At 39.9% G+C, this 25,743-nt stretch overlaps 2 protein-coding genes across 2 annotated transcripts in view; both read left to right on the top strand.

Annotated features, from left to right (window-relative positions):
- LOC117472268 (protein NLRC3-like) overlaps nucleotides 1-21,168 on the top strand; it is a 35,291-nt gene extending 14,123 nt beyond the window's left edge. The window contains exons 2-4 of the mRNA XM_034117441.1: nucleotides 10,773-10,928; nucleotides 19,146-19,222; nucleotides 19,370-21,168. Of these exons, the coding sequence (XP_033973332.1) occupies nucleotides 10,804-10,928; nucleotides 19,146-19,222; nucleotides 19,370-21,168 (2,001 nt within the window). The 5' untranslated portion in view covers nucleotides 10,773-10,803. The remainder of the gene's footprint in view (nucleotides 1-10,772; nucleotides 10,929-19,145; nucleotides 19,223-19,369) is intronic.
- Nucleotides 16,959-24,851, top strand: LOC117472269 (NACHT, LRR and PYD domains-containing protein 12-like; the record flags this gene model as incomplete). Its single annotated transcript, XM_034117442.1, has 4 exons — nucleotides 16,959-16,974; nucleotides 21,952-22,125; nucleotides 23,532-23,705; nucleotides 24,683-24,851. Coding segments are annotated over exons 2-4 (393 nt in total), but the record flags the coding sequence as incomplete, so codon positions are not given.
- Between the last annotated feature and the right edge of the window lie 892 nt (nucleotides 24,852-25,743).

Below are 25,743 nucleotides of genomic sequence, written 5' to 3'. Positions count from 1 at the left end.
CCTGCCGCCCGCTTGTGGCAGACCACACTTCCACGCTCACCGGCAGGCCCGGACTGGCCATCGGGAGGACCGGGAGGGAGTGTGTATGTGTGGGGCGACTCGCGCGAGCGAGGCACACCTTACGTGTTGTTGTTGTTAGCATCTGGTGCTAGCTAGCTGCGCTAACGGATATAAGGAGCTGTTTCAATGACATTTCGCCGACAACTGCGCAGAGCACTTGACTTGATGCAGGTAGCCAGACAGTGGGACATTGTACGAAAAGTCAGCACACTCAGCACGGATAGTGCGCGCAACATGATTGCAGCTCCCGTTCGAGCATATATGCCTTGAGCTGCACATACTGTAGCTCCAAGATCCATCACAGTGTCTCCACCCACACACACACACACACACACACACACACACACACACACACACACACACACACACACACACACACACACACACACACACACACACACACACACACACACACACACACACACACACACACACACACAGTATTGTATGAGAGGTTCCAGGTTGAATTGAGGCGAATATTTGTAATGTTCAGAGGTTGTTGTGTTTAATATTCATGAGAATATTTGTCATTGTTCAAATGATAATAAACAAACATATAAAGCATATTTGTCCACTCATATGTTGATAAGAGTATTAAAAACTTGAAAAATATCCCTCTAAGGTACATTTAGAACAGATAAAAAATGTGCGATTAATTTGCGATTAATCGCGATTAACTATGGACAATCATGCGATTAATCGCGATTAAATATTTTAATCGACTGACAGCCCTAATATATATATATATATATATATATCTATCTATCTATCTATCTATCTATCTATCTATCTATCTATCTATCTATCTACTGTATCTATCTATCTATCTATCTATCTATCTATCTATCTATCTATCTATCTATCTATCTATCTATCTATCTATCTATCTGCACCTGCAGAGTACAGGACTTTATACATTGTACATATTATATCAATCCTATAATATTTGTTTCTAACATATCATTTGAAAGTGCTTAAAACAAATGTGGGATATTCATTTGATAAAAGTAATTGACAAAGAAATTCACGATTGTCATATTTTATTATGTAGGATACAGAACTGGACTGTAGTCAAGTAAACTTACTTACACATTCTAAATAAGTGTTCTTTGCGTCAGTGTTTCGATGTTATATTTTATAACCATATAAATTATTCAAACAATTAAAATACATGCCCTACCGTTGATTGTGCACACTTTTGCCTGAAATGAATCTGCCACTGCCAGGCCCACGCACAGTCAATATAAATATAAGTAATTATATTCTTTCATCTGATTTAACCAAATGCTGATAGGTTATAGCTACTGAGTGTTCTAGTTTTACTCATGCAATAATGCATAACACAAAAACACTGCAGCCAGTAGATGGCGGTAGTACCCTCGGGGCTTAGAACAGCCCTGTTTCCAGCATTGTGACTATGTATTTGCAAAGGATGATACAAGCAAAACAATCTAATCATAAAATTAAATAAAGTTGTTGCATAAATGAAGTGAGAATAATTCCCTCTTAATCCATAAAATGGAAATACTAATAAGTAAAGTAAGTTTACTTGACTACAGTCCAGTCCTGTATCCTACATAATAAAATATGACAATCATGAATGTCTTTCTTTTTATGAAATCAGTATCCCACATTTGTTTTAAACACTTGCAAATGATATATGCTAGAAACCAATATTATAGGATTGATATAATATTTACAATGTAAAGTCCTGTACTCTGCAGGTGCTGGTAAAGAGCAATACAATGACAACCTTTCCAAACAAAACAACTAGTAGGTAGGTAGGTAAGTAGGTAGGCAGGCAGATAGGTAGGTAGGTAGGTAGGTAGACAGACAGACAGACAGACAGATAGATGGATAGATAGATAGACAGACAGACAGATAGATAGATAGATAGATAGATATAGACAGACAGACAGATAGATAGATAGATATAGACAGACAGACAGACAGACAGACAGACATATAAATAGATGGATATCATAGATGGATATCATAGATAGATAGACAGATAGATAGATGGATATCATAGATGGATAGATAGATAGATAGATAGATAGGCAGATAGATAGATATAGACAGACAGACAGACAGACAGACAGACAGACAGACAGACAGACAGACAGACAGACAGGCAGATAAATAGATGGATATCATAGATGGATATCACAGATAGATAGATAGATAGATAAACAGACAGACAGACAGACAGACAGATAGATAGATAGATAGATAGATAGATAGATAGATATCATATATAGATAGATACTTCATTCATCCCAAATTGTGAAATGTGTGGAAACAAGTATAAACATAATAACATGAAATACAAATGAAAGCAATAGACAGGAATATATGCATATACAGTAGAAAGGACACGATGAATATTATAACATTTAATGTAGCCTTACTATGAAGGCTGACCTAAATACGGTGCTTTTCTACAGATTACTTTATTACTGCACTGGTAAGGTAAAATTAGGCCGATTAATAAAATGTGAAGTGCTTTGTAACTTTGACTGAATACACAAAAAACAATGAAGAAAGAGTTTCCTCTGGGCTGCTTCGCTGCCAGCTGCTCCCCCGGGACCCGAAGTGGCGTAGTCTGTACTTCAACATCAATGCCTACGAAAGTGCTCGATATATGCTGTATTGAACCAATAAACTAACACAAACTAACTGTATCACCATAACATGATGATGATGATGGTGATAAAGAATGCATCTAACGTTTCGCTGTTCATTATAATAAAAAAACAGAGCATTAAACAAGCCATCATGCTCTTACTTTGAAATCATGCGGAAATGTCGTCATCAGCAGGCCATCACGTGGTTTCCGAAAATAACCGAGTCACACGAGTAGATTTTAGCTGAGACCAGAGGAAAGTTTGTCTCAAAATTCCGTGTGTGTAAAAAGACGATCCACAAGCAGAAATTTGAGATCCACGAGCAGAGAGTTGAGATCCACAAGCGCATTTTTGGTCGACAAATACAAAATGGATTCACAAATGCTTGATCGAAAGTTGTAAATGTTAAAGAAATATTCACAGATCTTTTTTTTATTTGTGAACATATTTAGCGTATTTGCAGATCCGTTTTACATTTGCAAATTTATTTGTGAGTTTGCAAATCTTTTAAATGCATTTGTGGATTGTGTTTTACATTTCCAAATCACATATTTACACACAAATAATTTTTATGTTCACACAAATAATTATGAGACATATCTATGCCCATACTCCCCCCGTTTTGCAAAGATAGCAGCAGAAATGTCATTGCTACATGTGCAGGGATATTTAGACTTTAAAATGCTGCTTGATCATTAATGTTGGTCTCGGCAAACAATATTATGAAAGCTATGGGATTAGTTTCGTGTCATTAAGATAAAGCAACACTTCCTCAGAATCAAGCAAAACTAAGAGTTTAAGAGAAAAAACCAGAGTCAAGCTAAATAAATGTAATTAAAAAAATAAAACTATAAGTTGCAAACAAATCATTTGTGTAAACTACAAGTCTTTTTTTCTTTGTTTTAACATATCTTTTTGTTTGCAGTCTTCTTTCTCAATGATCAGACTTTTGCTCTCGCTGCAGCTCTTCTCCTTTGCACTCCTTCATTTTTTGTTTGCGATTCTGACACAAACGTCCCAGGTGGGCGGGACTTTCAGGGGTGCCCCCATTGGCTACTCAGTTTTTGAGTGACAGCCCACTACACCACAGATCATACAGTGCAACTCATGCAGCAAACTCCGGAGTCCACTCGGCCACGTTTGTGTTGGTGCCTCCTGGGGAGTTTTCATGAAAATATCGGACTTATCTTATGGATCGCTGTGCATTATACTTGTGTTGTGTAGTTTATACTTTATTCCAACTTTAAATATTTTAATACCTGAACACACTGCTGCTGTAACAAAATAATTTCCCAATTTGGGATTGATAAAGTGTCTGTCTGTCTATCTATTTATTTTATGCTAAAGGTGATACACAATATAAACTGTATACTGTTATTTTTTCAAAGACATGTTACATTTCAAAAGCATATATGGCTATGTTTAGGACAAACAATTAAAGACTGCTTTAATAATAATAAAACAAATTCTACAATATAAAAGTGGCAGATTTGCTTTATTAAACAGACCAGACCTAGGTTGCATACCAACACAATTAGGAACATGCTCACATCTTACTATGTTGGTCTGAAGAGCTGAAGCATTCATACACAATGGATAAAAACTGTGTTGTCTCATTCTATATCCTGTGAGAAAATGATATACATTTAGCATTAAAAACTCAACATACTATTCCTGAGGAAGATATGAATAATCAACAGATTTGAATGGAATCTCTAACATTTTCATGTAGAATAAAGACAAAAGAGTGATTATACACATTACATTTATTGAAATTTGAACCAGAAGATGAAGTCTCAAAGAATGTTTTAAATAAAAGGACATAAAACCAAAAGGTAGATAATAATAAAATCTATTAAATGTATATGTAAAGACATTTGGTCAAATTAAATGACACTGAGCAAGCGATAACAGCCCAGCGTGGATGAAGATGGTTCAGGTCTTTCTTCATGCCCCCCCCCTCCGTGCTGTCCCCTCACAGGAAGTGGGAAATGGGAGAAGACCTCTGGACACCACGCTGTCTCAATGATCCACACTGTTAATATGAGAGGAACATAATTGTTTTAGGAAATGAAAAATATGAAGTTAACTATCAACAGGTCTCCATATAGAAAAAAACCACTTAATTGTGCCATTAATTCAACATTTTTTTTAAAATAGAATTGGAAATGAATAGGAAGAGAGCTCAAATCTGATACTTAGAACGAGTAGCCCATGTGTAGCATTTTGCAATGCATAGAAGAGAAGCCAAAGCTCAACATTTGTATGACAAATAAAACTCAGCTCAGGGGCATCATGGACGGTAGGTTTTCCTACAGAGAAAAGAAGTAAACTCAGCCTCCATTGATTTTCATATCAAATGAGCGTGTTAATAAAATAAGCTATCATGGCTTATACTTGCATATCTAAACAGAATCATGAAAGCCTGTTGGTAGAGTCAGGCACACAAGTCTGTTTGTGTGTGTGTGCCGGTGTCTGAGCGCTCACGCACTGGTAGCTAAGTAGCTAACCCTGCTGTTAGGCTACTTAGCTAGCATTATGGATCTCAAGTTAGCAAAAGCTAACTTTCATAGCACAGCTCTTCTTTACTTCTCACTCAACACAATAAAGAAACACACAAACAACACAAATGATCAATACTTACATATATTTTCACTTGTAGTATTATAATAATTGAGATGCTGGTTCTTCTGGGGGTTCTTCTGTCCATGCTCAGCTACCGCAGTTGCACTGTACAATCGCCGGAGGACTGGGCTGTCACTCAAAAACTGAGTAGCCAATGGGGACGCACCCCTGAAAGTCCCGCCCCCCTTGGATGTTTGTGTCAGAATCAAAAACAAAAAATGAAGGAGCGCGTGATGGGAATTATGGTTCTTTGAAGGGATCCGGATCTTATGGCTCCGTTCCTTTCAAAGAGCCGTTCAAAAGAGCCGTTTTTTTAAAAGGGGCGGGGTTACTAGGTTTATAATAATCACCAGGATAATGATTGACTGTATTGCCAGACCTAATGTCAATAATCTGCATTGTAAACATGACACAGGGTGGCGCCATATCCATGTCATTCATGTCAGTGAATGTACTACTTTGAATTTACCCTCTGTATGTGTTAAGTAAATACATTTGCCTTGCCTTACATGAAATTCACGCAACTCTTAATATTAGAACACTTCGATTTATCACTGCCTGGGTTTTGGTTGAAGTGCATCCAAATGCTGCTGCATTTTCGCGTTTGGCTCATTTTCCATCCGAAAAACACGTTGTCTACCTGTCCTTTAGGCTACCACTTGTTATGACTTCTCTCTCTCGCGTATTCCCTTAAGACCCACCCCATCTCACTCCTCGTGCTGAAACCTACCAATCAGAGTAGGGGCGGGTCTTCACAGAATACGTTTGGGGAACAAAATCAAGCTTTTTAAAAGGCGAGTGGATTTTGACAGGCAGTGAGAGTGGACCAACGATAAAAAGAACGGCTCTCACCAAGTACGACTCGGTTCCCTTCGTTCGTACCAAAGAGCCGTTCAAAAGAATCGGCTCGTTCGCGACCGACACATCACTAGCGCAAACTAGAGAGCTGCAGCGAGAGCAAAGGTCTGATCATTGAGAAAGAAGGAAAGAGAACTGCAAACAAAAATATGTTAAAACAAAGAAATAAGACTTATAGTTGACATGATTACACAAATGATTTGTTTACAACTTATAGTTTTATTTTTTTAATTTATTTTGCTTGACTCGTTGTTTTTTCTCTTAAACTCTTAGTTTTGCTTGATTCTGAGAAAGTGTTGCTTTATCTTTATGACTCAAAACTAATCCAATCCAATCCTCTATTCAAAAATATAATTCAGTGTCCATCGAAATGAAAATAACTAAAAGGTTCATGCTGGACTCAAACCCGTGTCCCAACAGCAAAAATCACTCGAGTCCTGCGCGTTATGTGAGCCACGGATCAATACGACATCTTCATTCATCACAGCTGAATTTCACACATTAACATTGTTAAAAGATTCAGAAAAATGCAACCCAACCATCATTTATAATGTGAGCAAATGTATGTACACTTTAATCCATATAATATACATATTATAGTAGGCATTTGCTTATAAATAGTATATACTGACTGAGGTCTGTATCAAGCCTCATTAAGACCCACCGAGATCAGATATCCTAGTTTATCAGCCTGCCAGTCCACATTATGTTGTGATAAGTGGTAATTTTACATGTAAATGTATTCCAGTGCACACATTAAGTTCAAATATGCAAATCAGGCCAAGTGTTTCGTTATGTAGTTATAATCATCACCGACAGATGGAAAGACAACAATAACAAGGAATTAATATGAATATTACCAAGTTACACAGAAATAGATCAAACATATGAGAACAAAGACCACAAAGATAAAAGCATAAAACATGTTCACAACAGTGTGAAAAAGTTATTTGTGTTTCTAGTTCTCAACGTATGTGAGTACCCTTGTCATTTGGTGTCGCTGTATCGATGCATAACAAAAGTTAACCAAGTAAACAGTCACATCTTATCTGGAAAAGTGCTGCAAAGTGCAGAATACCATTTTGATAAGGGATACATGTGTGTAGTCTTTAATATTAAACATGATCGCTGGTAGATAGCCACAGAAGTCGTATCACAGTTTAACCTGAGCGGATCACAGCTCCACAGCTGAAGACTTCTCCAAGCTGCTTTCAAACTGTGAGTAAACTGCGCGTGCTTCACTTGGAGGCTGTCTGAAGGTGTACACAGGGCTCAGATTATTTTTCTGACGACTTTTTACTTTGACTTCTTACATTTTGAACAGAAATACCTGAACTTTCTACTTCTTACATTTTCCAAACAGGCTGGTTACTTTAGTTTGAATCTGTGTTTGGTGGCGTGATCATTATTATTTAGAGTCATTGCGTGCCTATTGATTTGAACACGATCCGTGTATCCATCATTTCCTGGTCTTCTCTAAAGAAGAGGGACCAATGAAAACGTTGTCATGTTGCCGTTGTTCAGCATGGAAACATTCATTAGCTAACAATGACATTATTGTTCTATTAATATAAAGGGAAGTCAGGTACTCTTTAAAACAGCTGGTAGTTATGGGTACTTTTTACTGAAGTACATTTTCAAAGCCCATACTTCTTTACTTTTTATCTGTACTTCTACTTGAGTAAAGGATGTGTGTACTCTTGCTCTCTCTGCTTTTATCCAAAGCGACAGGATGTGGGCAAACCCACGACATGTTGACTGCAGTAATCAGAAGTTCAGCGCACTCCCTCACTGAGCCACAGCCTCCTATGATAGTTACATGAGCAACCTGTGAGAAGTCTGACTTATGTGTTGTATTGAAACCAAAGTTTGTCATTATGATGTTTTTTATTAACCTGTTAAGCCCTGAGCCTGTTTTTCAGGTCTCAGGCTCGAAAATGAGATTCCAAATTCCAAACAAATTACTAATTAATAATCTTTTTTCTCAAAGCAATGATACACCTGTGAGTTGGATGTAGAAAAGTCAGAATCAATATAGATTTTTTTATTTTAAAGTCAATTCAGATTGAACATATTAATAAAATGTAAATTATAGTCCAAAAAACAAACATTACTTATAGTGAAAACCACCCTTGAATGATGGGATAGTAGACTAAAAGCTTTAGGAATCCAAACTATAACATATAAGTGATATTTGATCTTTTTAGAGAGGTTTAGAAAAAAGAAACCACTTCTGGGGTCATTTGGGTGGATTTTCCATATCTCTGGCCCCCCTCGGTTGATTTTGATGATTGACATCTCTTTTTAACCTGTTAAGCACCAAGCCTGTTTTTCATGTTTCAGGCTCGAAAATGAAATGCCCAAAACAAATGACTACAACTTAACTTCTAAAAGGGTTATATGAATAATCTTTTTTCTCAAAGTAATGATAAACCTGTGAGTTGGATGTAGAAGTGTCAGAATCAATATAGATGTTTTTTATTTTAAAGAAAATTCAGATTTTACATAGTAAAAAACTGTAAATTATAGTGTCCGTCCAAAAATTCTTTTTTACTTATAGTGAAAACTACCCTTGGATGATAGGTTAGTAGACTAAATGCTTTAGGAATCCAAAGTACAACATATAATAAGTACCCTGTATCAAGATTGATGCAAAACAAGTGACATTTGACCTTTTTAGAGAGGTTTAGCCAAAACCACTCCACCTCTGAGGTGATTTGGGTGAAAATGTTTCTTTTTCCATATCTCTGGAACCCATTGGTCGATTTTGATGGTTGACACCTCTTTCTGACCGTTAGAGCCAATAAAATCGAAGGGGGAGGCCCCCACACACACTCGTTGTGAAAACAAATGGTGGGGGCTTCCCGCATGCAGGTTTGCACCAGAGTGAAGCGATCTCTCGCTCTGACATTTGGAAATGAAAAAGCAGTTTTATTGCTTATGGATTATCAGAAATCATTTCAAAGAGGACACAGACACATTGGATTAACCTATGGATTAACTGCAGCATCGTTTTTTTATCGTTTTAATGCCATTGAAGACCAGTTTTGACCAAGGTAAGCCATGTTAGCGTTTCTAGCTACCTAGCTCCACATGTTATAATGTACGCTTTCGTTTATAGCGTCGCAAATGTTTATCACTGAGTGTTGAGGTGGGCACCCCCAGATTCTGTGTCTCCAGGAGATGCTAATCGAGGTGTTGGCTGTGCATCTAGGATAAGTAATAAGGGAGTTATGAGTGAGTTTAGGTGCAGTGATAGGTTACATTTTTTCGCTCGTGGCTAATTCAGAGGCTGAGTTAGCATTGTGTTTTTTTTTTGGATTTTTTTTTTAAAAAGATCAGTTAGCTGAGTTTCTTCCCGTTACATGGATATAAAACATTCATAGTTTATTAAATATTAAGATTCCTTAGACGTTGTTTCCTGCAAATGACGCGTTTATCCGCCCGGTACCGGGGGGGCGGTGCGTAACAGGTTAACCGTTAGAGCCAATAGAATCGAGGGGAAGTTCCTAAAATCCATCTAAATATTACCCATTGGTGAATAGAGTGATACGTATCCAGAATGCCCCGGAACAGGAAGCTGTCATACACTCTGGTTGCTATCATTAGCAGCTAATATCAAAAGTCAGTTTTTAACATAAAAATGGAATGATGGATTATCAGTAATCATTTCTAAGTGACTCAGACACATTGGATTAACCTTCAGCCGCGTTTTTAATCGTTTTAATGCCATTGAACACAGAAAACAAAACAACACAGGTAAGACGTTTTTTGCGGTTTTGGCTACCTAAAGCTATTTATCTTTGTTGTTGTTAGTTGTCGTTTCGCCGCAAGTTCTAATCGCTCAGTGATGAGACTAATATATCTGGAATCTGTGGAATCTCACGATGCTAATTGATGTATTGTATGTGCATATACGATCAGTAATAAGGGTATTTGTACCGAGTTCCTTGCTAAGTGCGTAAGAATTTTTTCGCTCAGGGCTAATTCAGAGGCTCGGCATTAGACTTGTGCTTTGTTTCGGTTAAAATGGTTCATATCTTCAGTTAGCTGAGTTTCTAACGGTTACGTGAGTATGACACATTAATAGGTTTTTAAATATTAAGAAGCCCTGAGACACAGTGTCGTGAAAAAACACACCGCAGGCCCCCGATTAGGGTCCTCTCGGGCTTAACAAGTTAAATTGTAATGTAAAATTACATGTATTTTTAAACACGAGTATCTGTACTTCTACTTGAGTAAAGGTGTGTGTACTTTTGCAATCTCTGCTTTTATCCAAAGCGACAGTATGTGGGCAAACCCACGACATGCTGACTGCAGTAATCAGAAGTCCAGCGCACTCCCTCACTGAGCCACAGCCTCCTATGATAGTTACATGAGCAACCTGTGAGAAGTCTGACTTATGTGTTGTGTGTGTGTGTGTGTGTGTGTGTGTGTGTGTGTGTGTGTGTGTGTGTGTGTGTGTGTGTGTGTGTGTGTGTGTGTGTGTGTGTGTGTGTGTGTGTGGTGTGTGTGTGTGTGTGTGTGTGTGTGTGTGTGTGTGTGTGTGTGTGTGTGTGTGTGTGTGTGTGTGTGTGTGTGTGTGTGTGTGTGTGTGTGCAGTGTTACTGGTGTATCTGTCAGACTGGAGAAGATGAGTGATTCAAAAGATGAGGAGGAGGACACATCTTCCGTCCCCAGCTGTCTGTCTCTGAAGAGTGACCGGTCTAAAGGCAGACTTCTGGACTTCAGGGATCAACCTGGACCCTCAGAAACAAAGTAAGAGTCTGTTTCTCCTGTGAACTGACCTGAAGAGAGATTCAGTGTTTATGTTATCTGATCATCTAAACTGTTATTTCGTAACTACATGAGCGCAGTACAGAAACAAAGAAGAAGAAAGTTAAACCCTCGTGGCGTGGGTCAGAAACATCTTTTTGAATAGATTTTTTTCAGATGGAAAATAACAAGAGTAAGAACTTGGTGGGCAGGATGTTGTTAACCCTTTAACTGCCAGCGCCACCATTTGGTAGAGCACATTTTGTGTCTTGATATCTTGTTGAAAAAAAGAAAAAAGAAGTTGAACTCCATCTGATTCAGCCAGCTCTACCATCTGGTTGACGTGTCATGCACAAAACAACCTCTAGATGTCACTGTGGGTTGAACAGAAAGCCCTTCAGCTAGCTTCCACTGAGGAAGTTGGCATGCTAAAAATCACTGCTGAAGAAATCACTCTTTTTGGTCAACTTTTGTAAGGTAACCATATCAATTTTGACATATGTTAGTGTCAGAGCACTTACTGAACATATTTAGATAACTTGATGCACAAAAAAAGTTTTAACAAGGGTGTAATTATGTTTTGGAAAATATGCTCAACCAATCGGTCGAATTGGCCTTTTATGGTAAACTAGCAATATTACTTTTTCAGAGTTTCAGAGATGTTTTCCAATAAAATATGGTAAATAAATGGCTAGATTCATGGTAATATTACTAAATCTAGTACTGCCTTATGAGTCTCAGAGTGAAAGAGTGATAATAATTGATATAGCACCTTTCGTGCATGGCATGAAACAGTTGCACAATCCTGTGATCACGGATGATTAGCAGGAGTGCTGATCTCTGCTGATTGCACCCAGGTGTGTGTTCCAAGATGGCAGCACGTTGATTTGTTTCTGTCTCTGTTAGTCTCATTCTCGTTGTTTTTTTGGCATTAACTACCTCTTGTGCATACTGACATTTAAAAAAAAAAAAAAAAAAAATTATTTTGCTTTTTAGACCCGTTTTTAAATTGGTCTGCTGCGCTTTTAAAAACGTTTTAAAAGCTTTTAAAAGTTTTTGGGCTGTTTTGCGTCGTTTTGTGCCGGTGCCTCGCTGTGACTGGATTGTTTGCTCTCTGCCTGAGCTGTCGCTCTTTCGGACTGTGGATTGCTGTCTGTCCTGCCGTGCTGTCGGGGGCTGGTCGACCTGAGCTGCTGATCGACCTGAGCTGCTGGGACCTGAGCTGCGGATCCTGAATTGGGTGTGTTGCAGCTCAATGTTGCCTAAAGCTACCCTTGTGTTCGCTTTTTTCCTGGGATTAATTGTCAGCCCGCATGTCGGCAAAACTGACGGATTGCCTCCCAGCGATGCCTCTGTTCACTTCGGACATTCGGATGGTGGAACCTCTGGAGCGCTGACTCCATCGGATAGTTTTTACCAAAAGCTGACGTTTCATGGCACGAAATGGGCACTCCCGTATGCCCTTTTGACTCTGGACTCGCTAATATCGAAGGATCGGAGCAGCCCTGCCCCTCTGAGGAGTGACGCATCCAGAGCACATGTGAAAAAATCATCTTCCAGACTGTTAATATTGTTACTGCTATTACTCTCTGGGAACGTTAACATTAACCCTGGTCCTGAGTGTTTCTCTGCTTCCTTGCATCATTTGCCAACTCCGAATGAGTTTAGCTGTAGGCAAGGATTGGGTTTTCTGCATGTTATGGCGCGTTTCCACTACACGGCCTCGCTCGGCCCCGCTCGGTATGGCTGGGCCTCGTTAGGACTGGCTCACTTTATGGCGCATTTCCATTACAGTTTAGGAACTGGGGCAGTATCTATAGTAACGCAGTGTAGGCGGAGCCGTGACGTGATCTTCAGAGGACCCCAGAAAAACAACACAGCCGTTAGCTGTTAGCACTCAGAGCTCACAGCTCCTCATATATGTTCAGAAACTAGACAAAAGTTAAACAAGTACAAACCACAGACTGCCTGTGTCATGGTGAATACAGTCGCTGCTTTATTTATGTCTGTATAGGCCGTTGTTGTGAGTGTGGACGGTCGGAGCATATACTGCGTTAGCTTAGCCAATCTCCATTTAGAAAACAAGCATTTTAAAAGGTTTTTCCCCTGCCGTCTGTCTGCAGACTTGACAAAGCATTAATTCATGGTTTTTACTAACCGGTATCAGTATGTTGTTACTTCGGCATCATTTTGAAACGTGTATTACAATTAAATCACGGTCAAATATGTCCATCTTGTTGTAGTTGTAGCCCCCTTGCCAGCGACGCTCTCTCTAGTTTAGCATACTCAGCCCGACTCAGCCTCGTTGTCTCTGGCCCTGGACCCACGATTTTATGAGGCCAGAAAAACTGTGAATTAGGACCCGCCGGCCGGTACTAGGCCAAGTGGAAACGCAACCAAAGACGGGCCGCTGACGTCACAGCCCTCTTAAACCGGGCTGCGCGCTGTAGTGGAAACGCGCCATTAATGCTAGAAGCCTAGTGCCCAAATTAGATGTTTTCAAGACCTGGTTTTTAGTTGCTAAGCCTGATATTGTTGTAGTTTCTGAAACCTGGTTAAAACCCTCTGTCACTGACACTGTTATTCAGATTGATGGATATAATGTATTCAGAGCTGATCGTAAGGGCAGAGCTGGTGGTGTTGCAATATACACTGCTGAGAAACTACAGTGCTCTGTCCTTCACTCAATTTCAATTCCAAGGCAATTTGAGTTGCTAGCAGTCCAAATAACTATAGCAAATGCTCCTCTCACTGTTATTGGCTGTTATAGGCCTCCATCGACCATCATGGATGCAACTACTAGCCTTATTGAATTGTTGTCTAAGTTTTCTTCTGAAATCATTTTATTGGGTGATTTAAATTGGGACTGGTTAAGTGATAAATCTTCACAGTTTAAGCAGGTTTGTGATTCTTTGAACTTAACTCAGCTTATTGATAGTCCCACTAGAATAAACCCTGCCAAACCCAATAACGATACCCTTATAGATGTCATTCTAACAAATGCAGCTCATAAGTATGTGTCTGTTGGTGTTTTTCCTAATAATATCAGTGACCATTGCACTATCGCTTGCGTTAGGTGCACTAAGTTGCCCAAAGCCAAGGGCCTTATTGTGCTCAGGCGCTGCTTCAAACACTTCTCTGAGCAGGCTTTCCTACACGATCTGGCGGAGGTTAAATGGCACTTCACAGCGTTAATTCCATCTGTTGATGTTGCCGTCCAATTTTTTATTGATCACTTTTTATCAATTATTAATAGACATGCCCCCCTTAGAAAATTCAGAGTTAAGAATAGGAACACTCCATGGTTTACCAGAGAACTATCTGATCTCATTCATGATCGAAATAAGCAATGGTCCTTAGCTAGAAAGTCTAACACTAGTGATGACTGGCTTCTTTTTCGTGTCCTTAGAAATAAATGTTCTGCCCTTATTAAAAAAGCTAAAGCTGATTACTATCTGAGCTTAACCACTGATTGTTTTAATGACCATTCCAAATTCTGGAAAACAATTAAATCACTTCAGAACAAGAAGGTTTCTAGTTTCCCACAAAAACTGAAGGTCAGTGATTCTTTTATTTCAGATTCAGATGGTATGTCTAATGCCTTTAATGCTCACTTCAAAAAGGCTGGTCACATTTTTGATGAGCAAAGTCATGACTCTCTAAATGGTCGTACTCACAGCCATAGTCAAGAGTTGAACTCCCCTGTTTTTGATTTCGCTTATTTCTCGGTCTCTGAAGTCTTACAGGGTTTGCACTCGATTGATCCTAAAAAGTCTGCCGGGCCTGACGGCCTTGACCCGTTCTTTTTAAAAATTGCAGCTCAGATGATAGCACAACCAGTAACTGATATTTTTAATCTCTCCCTGTCCACTCACACACTGCCAGCTGTGTGGAAGCAAGCTCTGGTATCGCCCCTCTTGAAAGCTGGTGATCCCACGGAGTTGAATAACTATCGTCCTATCTCAAATCTTTCTGTGTTATCAAAGATTCTTGAGTCCCTTGTTTCTACTCAGCTAAAACTTTTTTTAAATTCACACAACATCCTTAACCCTATGCAATCTGGATTCAGATCAAAGCACAGTACTGTGACTGCCAGTCTGAAAGTCTTAGATGATATTAAGGCTGCTTTGGATAAGAAATCAGTTTGTGTTGCATTGTTTATTGACCTAGCCAAAGCATTTGACACTGTAGATCACCACATTATGTCTAATGTTATGTTGGTGTCTCGTTTCGGTCACAATGCCATTTGCTGGTTTCAGAGTTATCTAACCGACCGTACTCAATGCGTCAGGTTGGGTAGTACTGTCTCTGACCCTGTCACCTTGGAGAAGGGAGTTCCACAGGGCTCTATCTTGGGGCCCTTGCTCTTTTTATTATATGTAAACAATATTTGTAATCAGATGCAATTTTCTACCTATCATATGTATGCTGATGACACTATTGTATACTCGTGTGCTCCTTCTCTGGATATGGCCGTTTCCAATTTAAAATCAGATTTTATCACGCTGCAGCATGCGCTTCTTGATTCTAAACTGCTATTGAACAGTAAGAAAACCAAAGCAATGCTTTTTGCTCCCAAGTCAGCGTCCTCCTCTTGCCTCTCCATTGACACCCTTGATGGCGTTTCTGTTGAGTTTGTTGATACCTACAAATATCTGGGCTTTTGGTTGGACAGTAATCTGAACTTTAAACACCATATTGAAGTTTTAACAAAGAAATTGAAATTCACTCTTGGCTTCCTTTTCAGATTTAAATGTTGTTTTTCAATTTCATCCCGTAAAAGGTTGGTCTCTGGCTTATTCCTGTCCCAGCTGGACTACGGTGATACCATTTATAGATTTGCCTGTCCCACTGTTTTGGCCAAACTTGACCCACTTTACCATGCTGCACTGCGTTATATATCAAATGCACCCTATAGGACTCATCATTGCACACTGTATAGCCTAACTGGATGGTCCTCACTTACTATGCGTATGATGCAGCACTGGTTTTTATTAATGTATAAAGCCATTTTAGGTAAGCTTCCACTCTACATATGTGTCAGATTTGCCCCAGTTTTTGACTCTTACAACCTCAGATCCAGTGCCTGGATACGGTTCCAGGTACCTACTGTACGGACTGAGGCTGGAAAAAGGAGTCTTTCTTATTATGGTCCTTGGTCTTGGAATGACCTTCAATCACGCCTTAAACTGAGGGCACTTGTCTCTATATCATGTTTTAAATTGAAGTTGTCTGAAGTCCTCACCACCAGCTGCTCTTGCAGTAACAAGTAGTGTACTTTTTTATTGTCCTAATGTGCACAATTTAGTGACGGCTTTTTCGTCTTTTGTTTTCTTTGTTATGTTCTCTGTATTTTATATGTTTGTGTTATGTGTTATGTGTAACGTTGCTGCCTTCTTGGCCAGGTCAGCATTGAAAATGAGATTTTATCTCAATGTTTTTATCTGGTTAAATAAAGGTTAAATAAATAAAAATAAAAAAAAATTCAGCCCAAAGTTGCACACAGATGAGCAAGTTAGGCCAACACAGGATGTAGACATTTGCTGTTAAGCCAGTGGTTTCTTATTAGGCCAATTCAGCATATACAGTAAGATGAGAAAGTATATTTTTTATTATGAAAAACACTTTACATTACTTTTTTCCATTTTTTTTTTTTACAATTATAATTTATTATCTTTTATGAATATATCTGGTTGTATATATTGCTCATTTTCCATAAAAGAAACAAATGTATTTCAGTTTGTGTTTTATTTGAGTTTGATGCATACAAATACTGTACTGTATATGATGATTGTTGAAAATGCACTTTTACCATAAAAGGCCAGCTCGACCAGTTGGTAGAGGCTCATAAAAACAAAACTGTGTGGTCAGTCAACAAAATTAAAATTATTTGTGGCCCATTTGATAGAAAAATGCAAACAAATAATTTTTCCATAGCTTTTTTCTTGTTCCGGCAGTTAAAGGGTTTTAATGGTGTCCAATAAGTTTAAGACCAGTCTACAGACAGACTTCTGGACTTCAGGGATTAACCTGGACCCTCAGAAACAAAGTGAGAGTCTGTTTCTCCTGTGAACTCAAACTCAACTTTATGTTTGACCCAGTTTGTGTGTACAGAGAGATCGAAATACCGTTTCCCACAATCCCGAATATAAAAACAAATATATAAAAATATGTATGCAAATATGTATATACCTATATATATATATATATATATATATATATATATACACAATCAAAAGACACATTTATACATATGCACACATTAAGCCCTAAATAAAAACCCAACAATCAATATATACAAGATAACAGTCACTTCAATATCTTTGGGAAATGTACATTAGTGCAAAATTGTCCATAGCAGTGTAAAAAAGAAAGTGTCTGGTGCTGGATTTGAGTGTCTGTGTGTGTGGGAGTTATAGTCCAGTGGGGGCAGGGGGGAGAGGGGGGAGAGGGGAGGGAGGGAAGAGAGTTCAGCCTCCTGACAGCCTGGTGGGAAGAAATGTGTTTTAGTCGGGTGGTGCTCGACCTCAGGCTGCGGAGCCTCCTCCCTGAAGGAAGGAGGGTGAAGAGGCAGGGTGGGGTCACCAGCAATGCTGAGTGCTTTGCGGGTGAGGAGGGTGTTGTAGATGTCCAGGAGGGATGGGAGTGAGGCATCAATGATCCTCTCAGCTGTGTTCACGATGCACTGCAGGGTCTTGCGGTTCGATGCTGTGCAGCTTCCGAGTTGTGAATTTACTCCAGGTGTAACTAAAGTCTGATTTAAGACTTGATTATATTTCACATCATTAATCCAGATCTGTCAAGTAACTAAAGGTATTACATAAATGTGGTGGAGTAGAAGTACAAAGTAGCATAAAATAGAAATATTCAAATAAAGTACAAGTATCTCAAAATTGTACCTAAGTACAGTACTTGAATAAGTGTACTTAGTTACTTCCCACATCTGAAATCAGATATGACTTCAAGTCATGTGCTCATTTCTTAGTAGTTGATCCTTCAACTTGGCCTCAGGAAATGCAAGGACTTCACAGTTTTGCCAACAAGTTTTGGAGAAAGCAAATCTGAGGCTTAAACAGGGACAGGGAGGTGCATCTGCAGCATCTTCATCATCTACCATGCAAGAAGAGGAACTAGAGGACAGTGAAGGAGACACTGAGGAGGATAGTGAGGAAGACTGCACTTATTAAAACCACGCTACGTGTGGGGTGAGTACCAAACGCTGTCTCCTGGTACTCATCTGAGTAACTCACTAAAAAAGTGATGTGCACCCCTGGATATCCAGTCGATGGATGCTAACAACAATCCCTGTAACCAGTGCCCTCTCTCTGTCTCGCTCGCTCACACAAAATGTGCTGTGCCACACGCACACAGAGCCGAGGATGGAGACAACATTTTGAAATTCTTTTTTTCTTCCCACCCTATTTGCGGGTGGATTCGCCTATACTGCTATGCCACGAGCCAGCCCTGTACCTGCATATAGCCGCAACTTGAAAATGTCAACTTGATCGAGATATTTGTGTGACGCTCTGATCTCAGTGTTGAGATTCTGCTACTGTCGTCACTGACGTGCTGACGTGCTGACGTTGAATCAGTAAAGGAAAACATCAGCAGCCAGAGCTTTACAGTACCTCATATTAATTCAGTGTTTTTAATGTATGTGTATGAACCATAGACTCTGTATGGTACACACAACAGACCTCACTGCCTCCCCTAGCGGGCTGTCCTCTACAGTCTATGGCTGTCCTTTGCGTCCGCAAACACCCTCACCCGTCTTTACCTCCGAGCCCGTCTGGTTCAGTATTATTCCCGAGGAGGAGCAGGGTTTTGTGGACCAGACTGAGCGAGTATTTTTGTGGCTACTGTGTTTGGTGTTTTGAAAGTTCCGACGTGATCCACAATGTACAATAGATGAAGACAAGATGCAAATTATCATGACTAGCCCTTAATGTCTTAATGTAACAATCCTCATACTGGTGTGTTGGGTATGGAACGGGATTTCAAAATATCGCAATTTATATTGTGTATCGCGATACAGGTTAAAAATATTGCAATATTATTTTTAGGCCATATCGCCCAGCCCTAATTTTGATGACGTATGAGTTGCTATATACGATGAACTTGCTGTGTCCAACTTTGAATTATGTTATGAATCCAGACAGGAAGATGTTTTTTATTACGTACATATACCATGCGCTATAAAGGATGTGTTCATCTCAACAGAGGGAAGAGGAACACATCCAGAACAAGAGCTGGAGTGCAGGGAGCCAGTCACACCACGAAGTGGTACACAGTACGAAGTAAGTCTAAATATCTGTCTGCTGGGGTCTTCATGTCTGAAAACAGGATTCTTCCTGGTTTATTTGTTACAGCAAAGACACATTCATTCTGAACCCTTTTATTTATTTGTTTTATTTGTATTACTCACATGTTTCCTTCTCCTTCAGCAGATAGTGGTCTGCAGGAGGTTTTAGATGAACACCGGATCAGTCTGAGGAGGAGATGTAAACATGTGACTGAAGGAACTGATGAAAGTGAAACCCTCCTCAACAGGATCTTCACTGAGCTCTACATCACACAATGCCTGAGTGAAGAGGTTAATACCCAACATGAGGTGAGGCAGCTGGAGACAGCTTCCAAGAAGAAGCCCCTCCATGAAACTCCAATCAAGTGCAAGGACATCTTTAAAGCCTTACCTGACCAACAGACTCACATCAGAGCGGTCCTGACCAACGGTATCGCTGGAGTTGGAAAAACCTTCTCAGTGCAGAAGTTCACTCTGGACTGGGCCGAGGGTTTGGAAAACCAAGATGTCAGTCTGGTGATCCCGCTCTCCTTCAGGGAGCTGAACCTGATCAAAGGTGAGCAGTACAGTCTTCTCAGGCTGCTCCATGTTTTCCATCCAACCTTACAGAAGGTCACAGCAGAGCAGCTGGCTGTCTGCAAAGTGCTGCTCATCTTTGACGGCCTGGATGAAAGCAGACTTTCTCTGGACTTCAGAAACAATGAGGTTGTATCTGATGTCTCACAGCAGTCCTCAGTCAACGTGCTGCTGACAAACCTCATCAGGGGGAAGCTGCTTCCCTCGGCTCTCGTCTGGATAACTTCCCGACCTGCTGCGGCCAATCAGATCCCTCCTGAGTGTGTGGACAGGGTAACAGAAGTACGAGGCTTCACTGACGCCCAGAAGGAGGAGTACTTCAGGAGGAGATCGAGTGATGAAGACCTGTCCAGCAGAATCATCTCTCACATCAAGAGCTCCAGGAGCCTCCACATCATGTGTCTGATCCCAGTCTTCTGCTGGATCACTGCTGCAGTTCTGGACCACATGTTGACTACAGACCAGCGAGGACAGCTCCCCAAGACCCTCACTGACATGTACTCACACTTCCTGCTGGTCCTGACAAAGAGGAAGAAGCAGAAGTATGAAGAGGGACATGAGACGAGTCCACAGAAGCTGACGAAGGCTGACAGGAAGGTTCTTCTGAAGCTGGGGAGGCTGGCGTTTGAACATCTGGAGAAAGGAGACATCATGTTCTACCAAGAAGACCTGGAGCGCTGTGGTCTTGATACCACCGAGGCCTTGGTGCACTCAGGAGTTTGTACACAGATCTTCAAAAGAGAGAGTGTGATCTTCGAGAAAACAGTCTACTGCTTTGTTCATCTGAGCATTCAGGAGTTCCTGGCTGCAGTCTACATGTTGCACTGTTACACCAACAGAGACACAGAGGTACTGAAGGACTTCCTGCAGAGAGACTATAGCAACAGGTATAACAGTGATCAGGATTACCCATCCCTGGATTTCTTCCTGGAGGGAGCCATGAAGAAATCCCTCAGAAGTGAAAATGGCCACTTGGACCTGTTTGTCCGCTTCCTCCACGGCCTCTCTCTGGAGTCCAACCAGAGACTCTTAGGAGGCCTGCTGGGTCGCACAGACAACCGTCCAGAAACCATCCAGAGAGCCATCAACAACCTGAAGGAGATGAACAGTGATGAAATCTCTCTTGACAGGAGCATCAACATCTTCCACTGTCTGACAGAGATGAAGGACCACTCAGTCCATCAGGAGATAACAGAGTTCCTGAAGTCAGGGAGCCGATCAGGGATCTATGTGTCTTCTCTGGCCTATATGCTGCAGATGTCAGAGGAGGTTCTGGATGAGTTGGACCACGAGAAGTACGAAACATCAGAGGAGGGACGACAGAGAGTGATTCCAGCTTTGAGGAACTGTAGGAAGGCTGTGTGAGTCCAGATGTGATTAACTTTAGAAACTAATGTAGATATTAAGTTTAGTTTTTCAATAAACACTATTAAACTTTTTGCTGTTTCAAATACTGTGAAAGATAAATGTAATTATTCTAATAATTAAAAATGTTTCAGTTTTTTATTTTCTTCATTTTTCTTAAGGACTTATGATTTATCACAGCACCATGTGATCACAACATACAGCAGTATTTCACAGATATCAGTGAATGCAGTAAAGTTATTATTACATTACTGCAGTTTCTTAATAGTTAAATCAGACACAGAGTAATATCTGATTTATGTTGACTCTTTTAAAACAAGACCTACATAATCCCACCAATAACAGAGGTCAGATTGTGTTTTAACGCTGATACACAGATAACATCTTTTTCATGGTGTTTTGTTGAAAATAATGTAAACCTATTGGTTTGTTCAATATGTTTGTGTGCATTATACATTCTTAGATGCTTTGAGAAGCCAACACATTATGCATTCAGTGTCATGCACATCCATATATATTAACTTTTCATTATGTACATCTCTTATATTGTCGATTTGTTTAATTTCTGTTCACTGACAGCAGGAGGTAGGTCCGACGGGACAAACATGGGATCAGATCACACTGAAAATGCTTACAGCAAACTCAATAAAATATTAATTGTACTAACATCAGAGTTATTAAAAACATTATATTCAAATAGTTTTTTCAACAAATGCATAAAGTAAATGTAATGTTTCCCCTTGTTTTATAATAACATATGCTGTAATATATGTGTCATTGCAGATTTCCTTACTGTGGAATCTCAGACTCTGACTGTGAAGTCGTGGCCTCCGCTCTGAAGTGCGACCCCTCCCACCTGAGAGAGCTGAACCTGAGTGGCAACAAGCTGCAGGATTCAGGAGTGGAGATGCTGAGTTCTGGACTAAAGAGTCCAAACTGTAAACTGGAGACTCTCAGGTCAGATCACTGGCTGTAGTTCATGTGGATTTTTATTTATTTATCATTTATATTATTTCTAATTCCAGAGTTTAGTACTAAGAGTTCAAAGACATTTAAAATATTTTATATTTCTTTCTAAATGGCTGAGTATTTTAAAGAATAACAAAAAGCAGAGAAAGTAAATGTGTGACTCTGAAGTCCAACCGCTCTCATCTGAGATATCCTTTCAGCCTTCACTCTCACTGTGCTCCATGAGTCAGTGAAGATGCTGTCAGTACTGATGAGCTGTGAGGGAGATGAAGGAGGTCAAAGATGTTGCAGAGAAAAACTGCTGCAGAGAGTTTGAGCTTATCAATTGTTTTGAATCTACATCCTTTGAAGAATATGGAGGGTGGTGAGGGTGGTTGGTTCAAGGACTAAACAGTCAACGCAGTGGATTTAAAGATGAGCACATGGAGGCAGGAGTTCCAGATCATTGTTTTTATTGTAATTTGTTGATTCTTGTTTGTCTTAATTGTTGTCTGGTTGATCTGGTAGGAAAGTACAACACATCTTAGGTAGTTCAAACTTAACATTCATACTTCAAATGATATTCCAGCAAAGCAGTTATCTTTCTACATTATTATATGTAATGTAGAAATAAAGTAACCAAATCTAAACGGTACAGAAAATAGGGAGGTAAACTACTCGAGCTGCTGTGAACATACAATACAAAGGAAAGGAACACGTACTGATTATTTACTCAAACGATTGGTTCTCAGGAGTTGCATGAGGCCAGCCAGCTTCTTTGTTCATGGGGGAAAGGATTTTCCACAGGTGAGCTGGAGGAGGGAGCAGGTAGAGGGAGGCCGGAGTGGGAGAGGGGTTTTCCACATCATTGCTGACATTAAAACCCTTTTGAGCTCTGAACCGATTATTAAACCTTACCAGGGTTTAGTATAAACCGGGTAACAGGGGCGCTGCGCCCTCTTACTGTCAGCGTGCGCCCGCATACCAAAATGCTGATTTTCCTCGTAAATTGTCAAAGTGATGCCAGAAAGCCATATTTCTGTTCGTCAAAATCTGTATAATTCCTCCAAAAATATGAAAATGGTGTCAAATAGAGCGTCAGACGGCAGAGACAGCTTTGTTTTGACTCTGAATAATTATGGGATGGATGTCCGGTGGGTCTGCAGCAGGTTTACACTGAAACTGAGATTTCTGAGTTTCTTTCACTGTCCTTTTTTCTGTAGAGGAAGTAAAGAAACTGTAACTCTGGATTTATTTGTTGTTTGAGGTGCAGTATATGACTCAGCAGCTTTAAGACATGAAGACACTATTATTTTCCACTTCGCTCTAATGAAAGTAGGCGGGGCCAGAAATGACTTTAGCGCCCTTTCTAGGAACATTGCTTTCTAAAGTTACATCATGTTTTCTTTATTCAGGCTGGAGCGCTGCAGGTTGTCAGAGATCAGCTGTTCTGCTCTGATCTCAGCTCTGAAGTCCAACCCTTCACATCTGAGAGATCTGGACCTGAGTCTCAACAAGCTGCAGGATTCAGGAGTGGAGCTGCTGAGAGATCTTCTGGAGAGTCCAGACTGCAGACTAGAGACTCTCAGGTCAGTAAGGGGTCGACTCTCTGCTGGTTCAGCAGTATTGTATTAAACACAGGGAGGTGGAGGGGTTCCTCTCACTGGGGAATCTCTCCAGTTCCACCTTCCAGGCGTAGCCTAGCTTAGCACAACAAATCATGGATGTTACCATTTGTCTGCAGTTTCTCCTTTTGTTCATCTTATGTTTCTTTTCTTTCATTCTCCCAAGAACAATATAATGCAAGCTGACAATGCAAAGCCACATGTTAGTCAGTGCAACTTGTTACCAGACATATGGGATTCTACAGAACATGTGTTGACTGTGGCAGACTAATGTTGAGCTTTAAATTAAAATACAACAAGAAAATCCTACACTTCATAATTCACTCTGAACATTTAAACACCTGGAGTTCATTTTATATTCTCTATCAGGTTTCTTTTATAAATGATATAATAAACAGTTTATTACAGTTAATACATATTTCTATCAAAACTATTAAACACTAACCAATAATTTTAGGTTTTGCTTTTTCTTAAACATTTGTATGAAGCTACATGATGCTCATACTGACTGAGGAGTTTAAACTGAAGATGCTTTGGATGTATGGCTCCACTATTCCTAAAATAAATATTTTCTATTTATTTTTTATCACATTTCTAAATTCATCCTGACATATTTATCATATTTGTAAACTGTGTGATCTTGAGTTGAATCAGTTTCAGTGGGTTTGTATTAGTCTGGCTGCACATCATGAGTTAGTGTAGATGGAGCAGAGGTTCAGATGTGAAGTCTCCACTTTTTATTGAAGGTGAAGCACGTTGTCTTTAATATTAATGAGAGCTCTTTTCTCTTTCTGGATCTTACAGTTTTTAACCTGTCAGGATGTCCACTTTATAAACTCCTACATTCTCTACTTCTCCAGCTATAAACAGATTATTGAACCTTGAATATTTTAAGCTGAAACTTTGTTTTTCTAAACTTACATCATGTGTTCTTTATTCAGACTGAGGAGCTGCAGTTTGTCAGAGATCAGCTGTTCTGCTCTGATCTCAGCTCTGAAGTCCAACCCATCCCATCTGAGATATCTGGACCTGAGTCTCAACGATCTGCAGGATTCAGGAGTGGAGCTGCTGAGAGATCTTCTGGAGAGTCCAGACTGCAGACTGGAGGGTCTCAGGTCAGTTCTCCATCTTTAACTTCTGTGCTGAGATGAATATGTGAGAGTTGTGTTGACTCTGAGCTGCAGACATCAGGCTGATATGATCCTGATCCTCACGGAGTATCTTGATGTTAAAGTCTATTTTCTTCTTCTGTGGTTTCTTTCCCTGAGAGTGGCAGAGCAATGTTAACCTGTTTCACGCCTTCCCCCCGGTACCGGGCGGATAAACGCGTCATTTGCAGGAAACAACGTCTAAGGAATCTTAATATTGAATAAAACTATGAATGTGTTATATCCATGTAACGGGAAGAAACTCAGCTAACTGATCTTTTTAATTTTTTTTTTCAAAAAAAACCCACATTGCTAGCACTCAGCCTCTGAATTAGCCTCAAGCGAAAAAAACGTAACATACTAAGGCAACTAAACTCACTCTAACTCCCTTATTACTTATCCTAGATGCACAACCAACCACTCGTTTTTGGTGTCCTGGAGACACTGAATCTAACGGTGCCCACCTCAACACTCAGTGATAAACATTCGCGACGCTATCAACGAAAGCGTACATCATCACATGTGGAGCCAAGAAGCTAAACATGTAAATATGGCTCACCTTGGTCAAAAGTGGTCTTCAATGGCATTAAAACGATAAAAAAACGATGCTGCAGTTAATCCATAGGTTCATCCTATGTGTCTGTGCCTTCTTTGAAATTATTTCTGATAATCCATAAGCAATACAACTGCGTTTTAGTTTCCAAACTCCAGAAGGAGACATTCCTCCAGTTTAGTTTCGCTTTCCACACGCGAAGCGGCAACATTTTTTCTTTATAATGTATGTGTATGTGAGTCTCCTCCTTCGATTCTATTGGCTCTAACGGTCACAAGGGTATGTCAACCAACCAGATCGA

Source organism: Trematomus bernacchii, unplaced genomic scaffold (assembly GCF_902827165.1).
Source record: "Trematomus bernacchii unplaced genomic scaffold, fTreBer1.1, whole genome shotgun sequence".
Lineage (NCBI taxonomy): Eukaryota > Metazoa > Chordata > Actinopteri > Perciformes > Nototheniidae > Trematomus > Trematomus bernacchii.
This window is presented reverse-complemented; position numbering and strand designations above follow the sequence as displayed.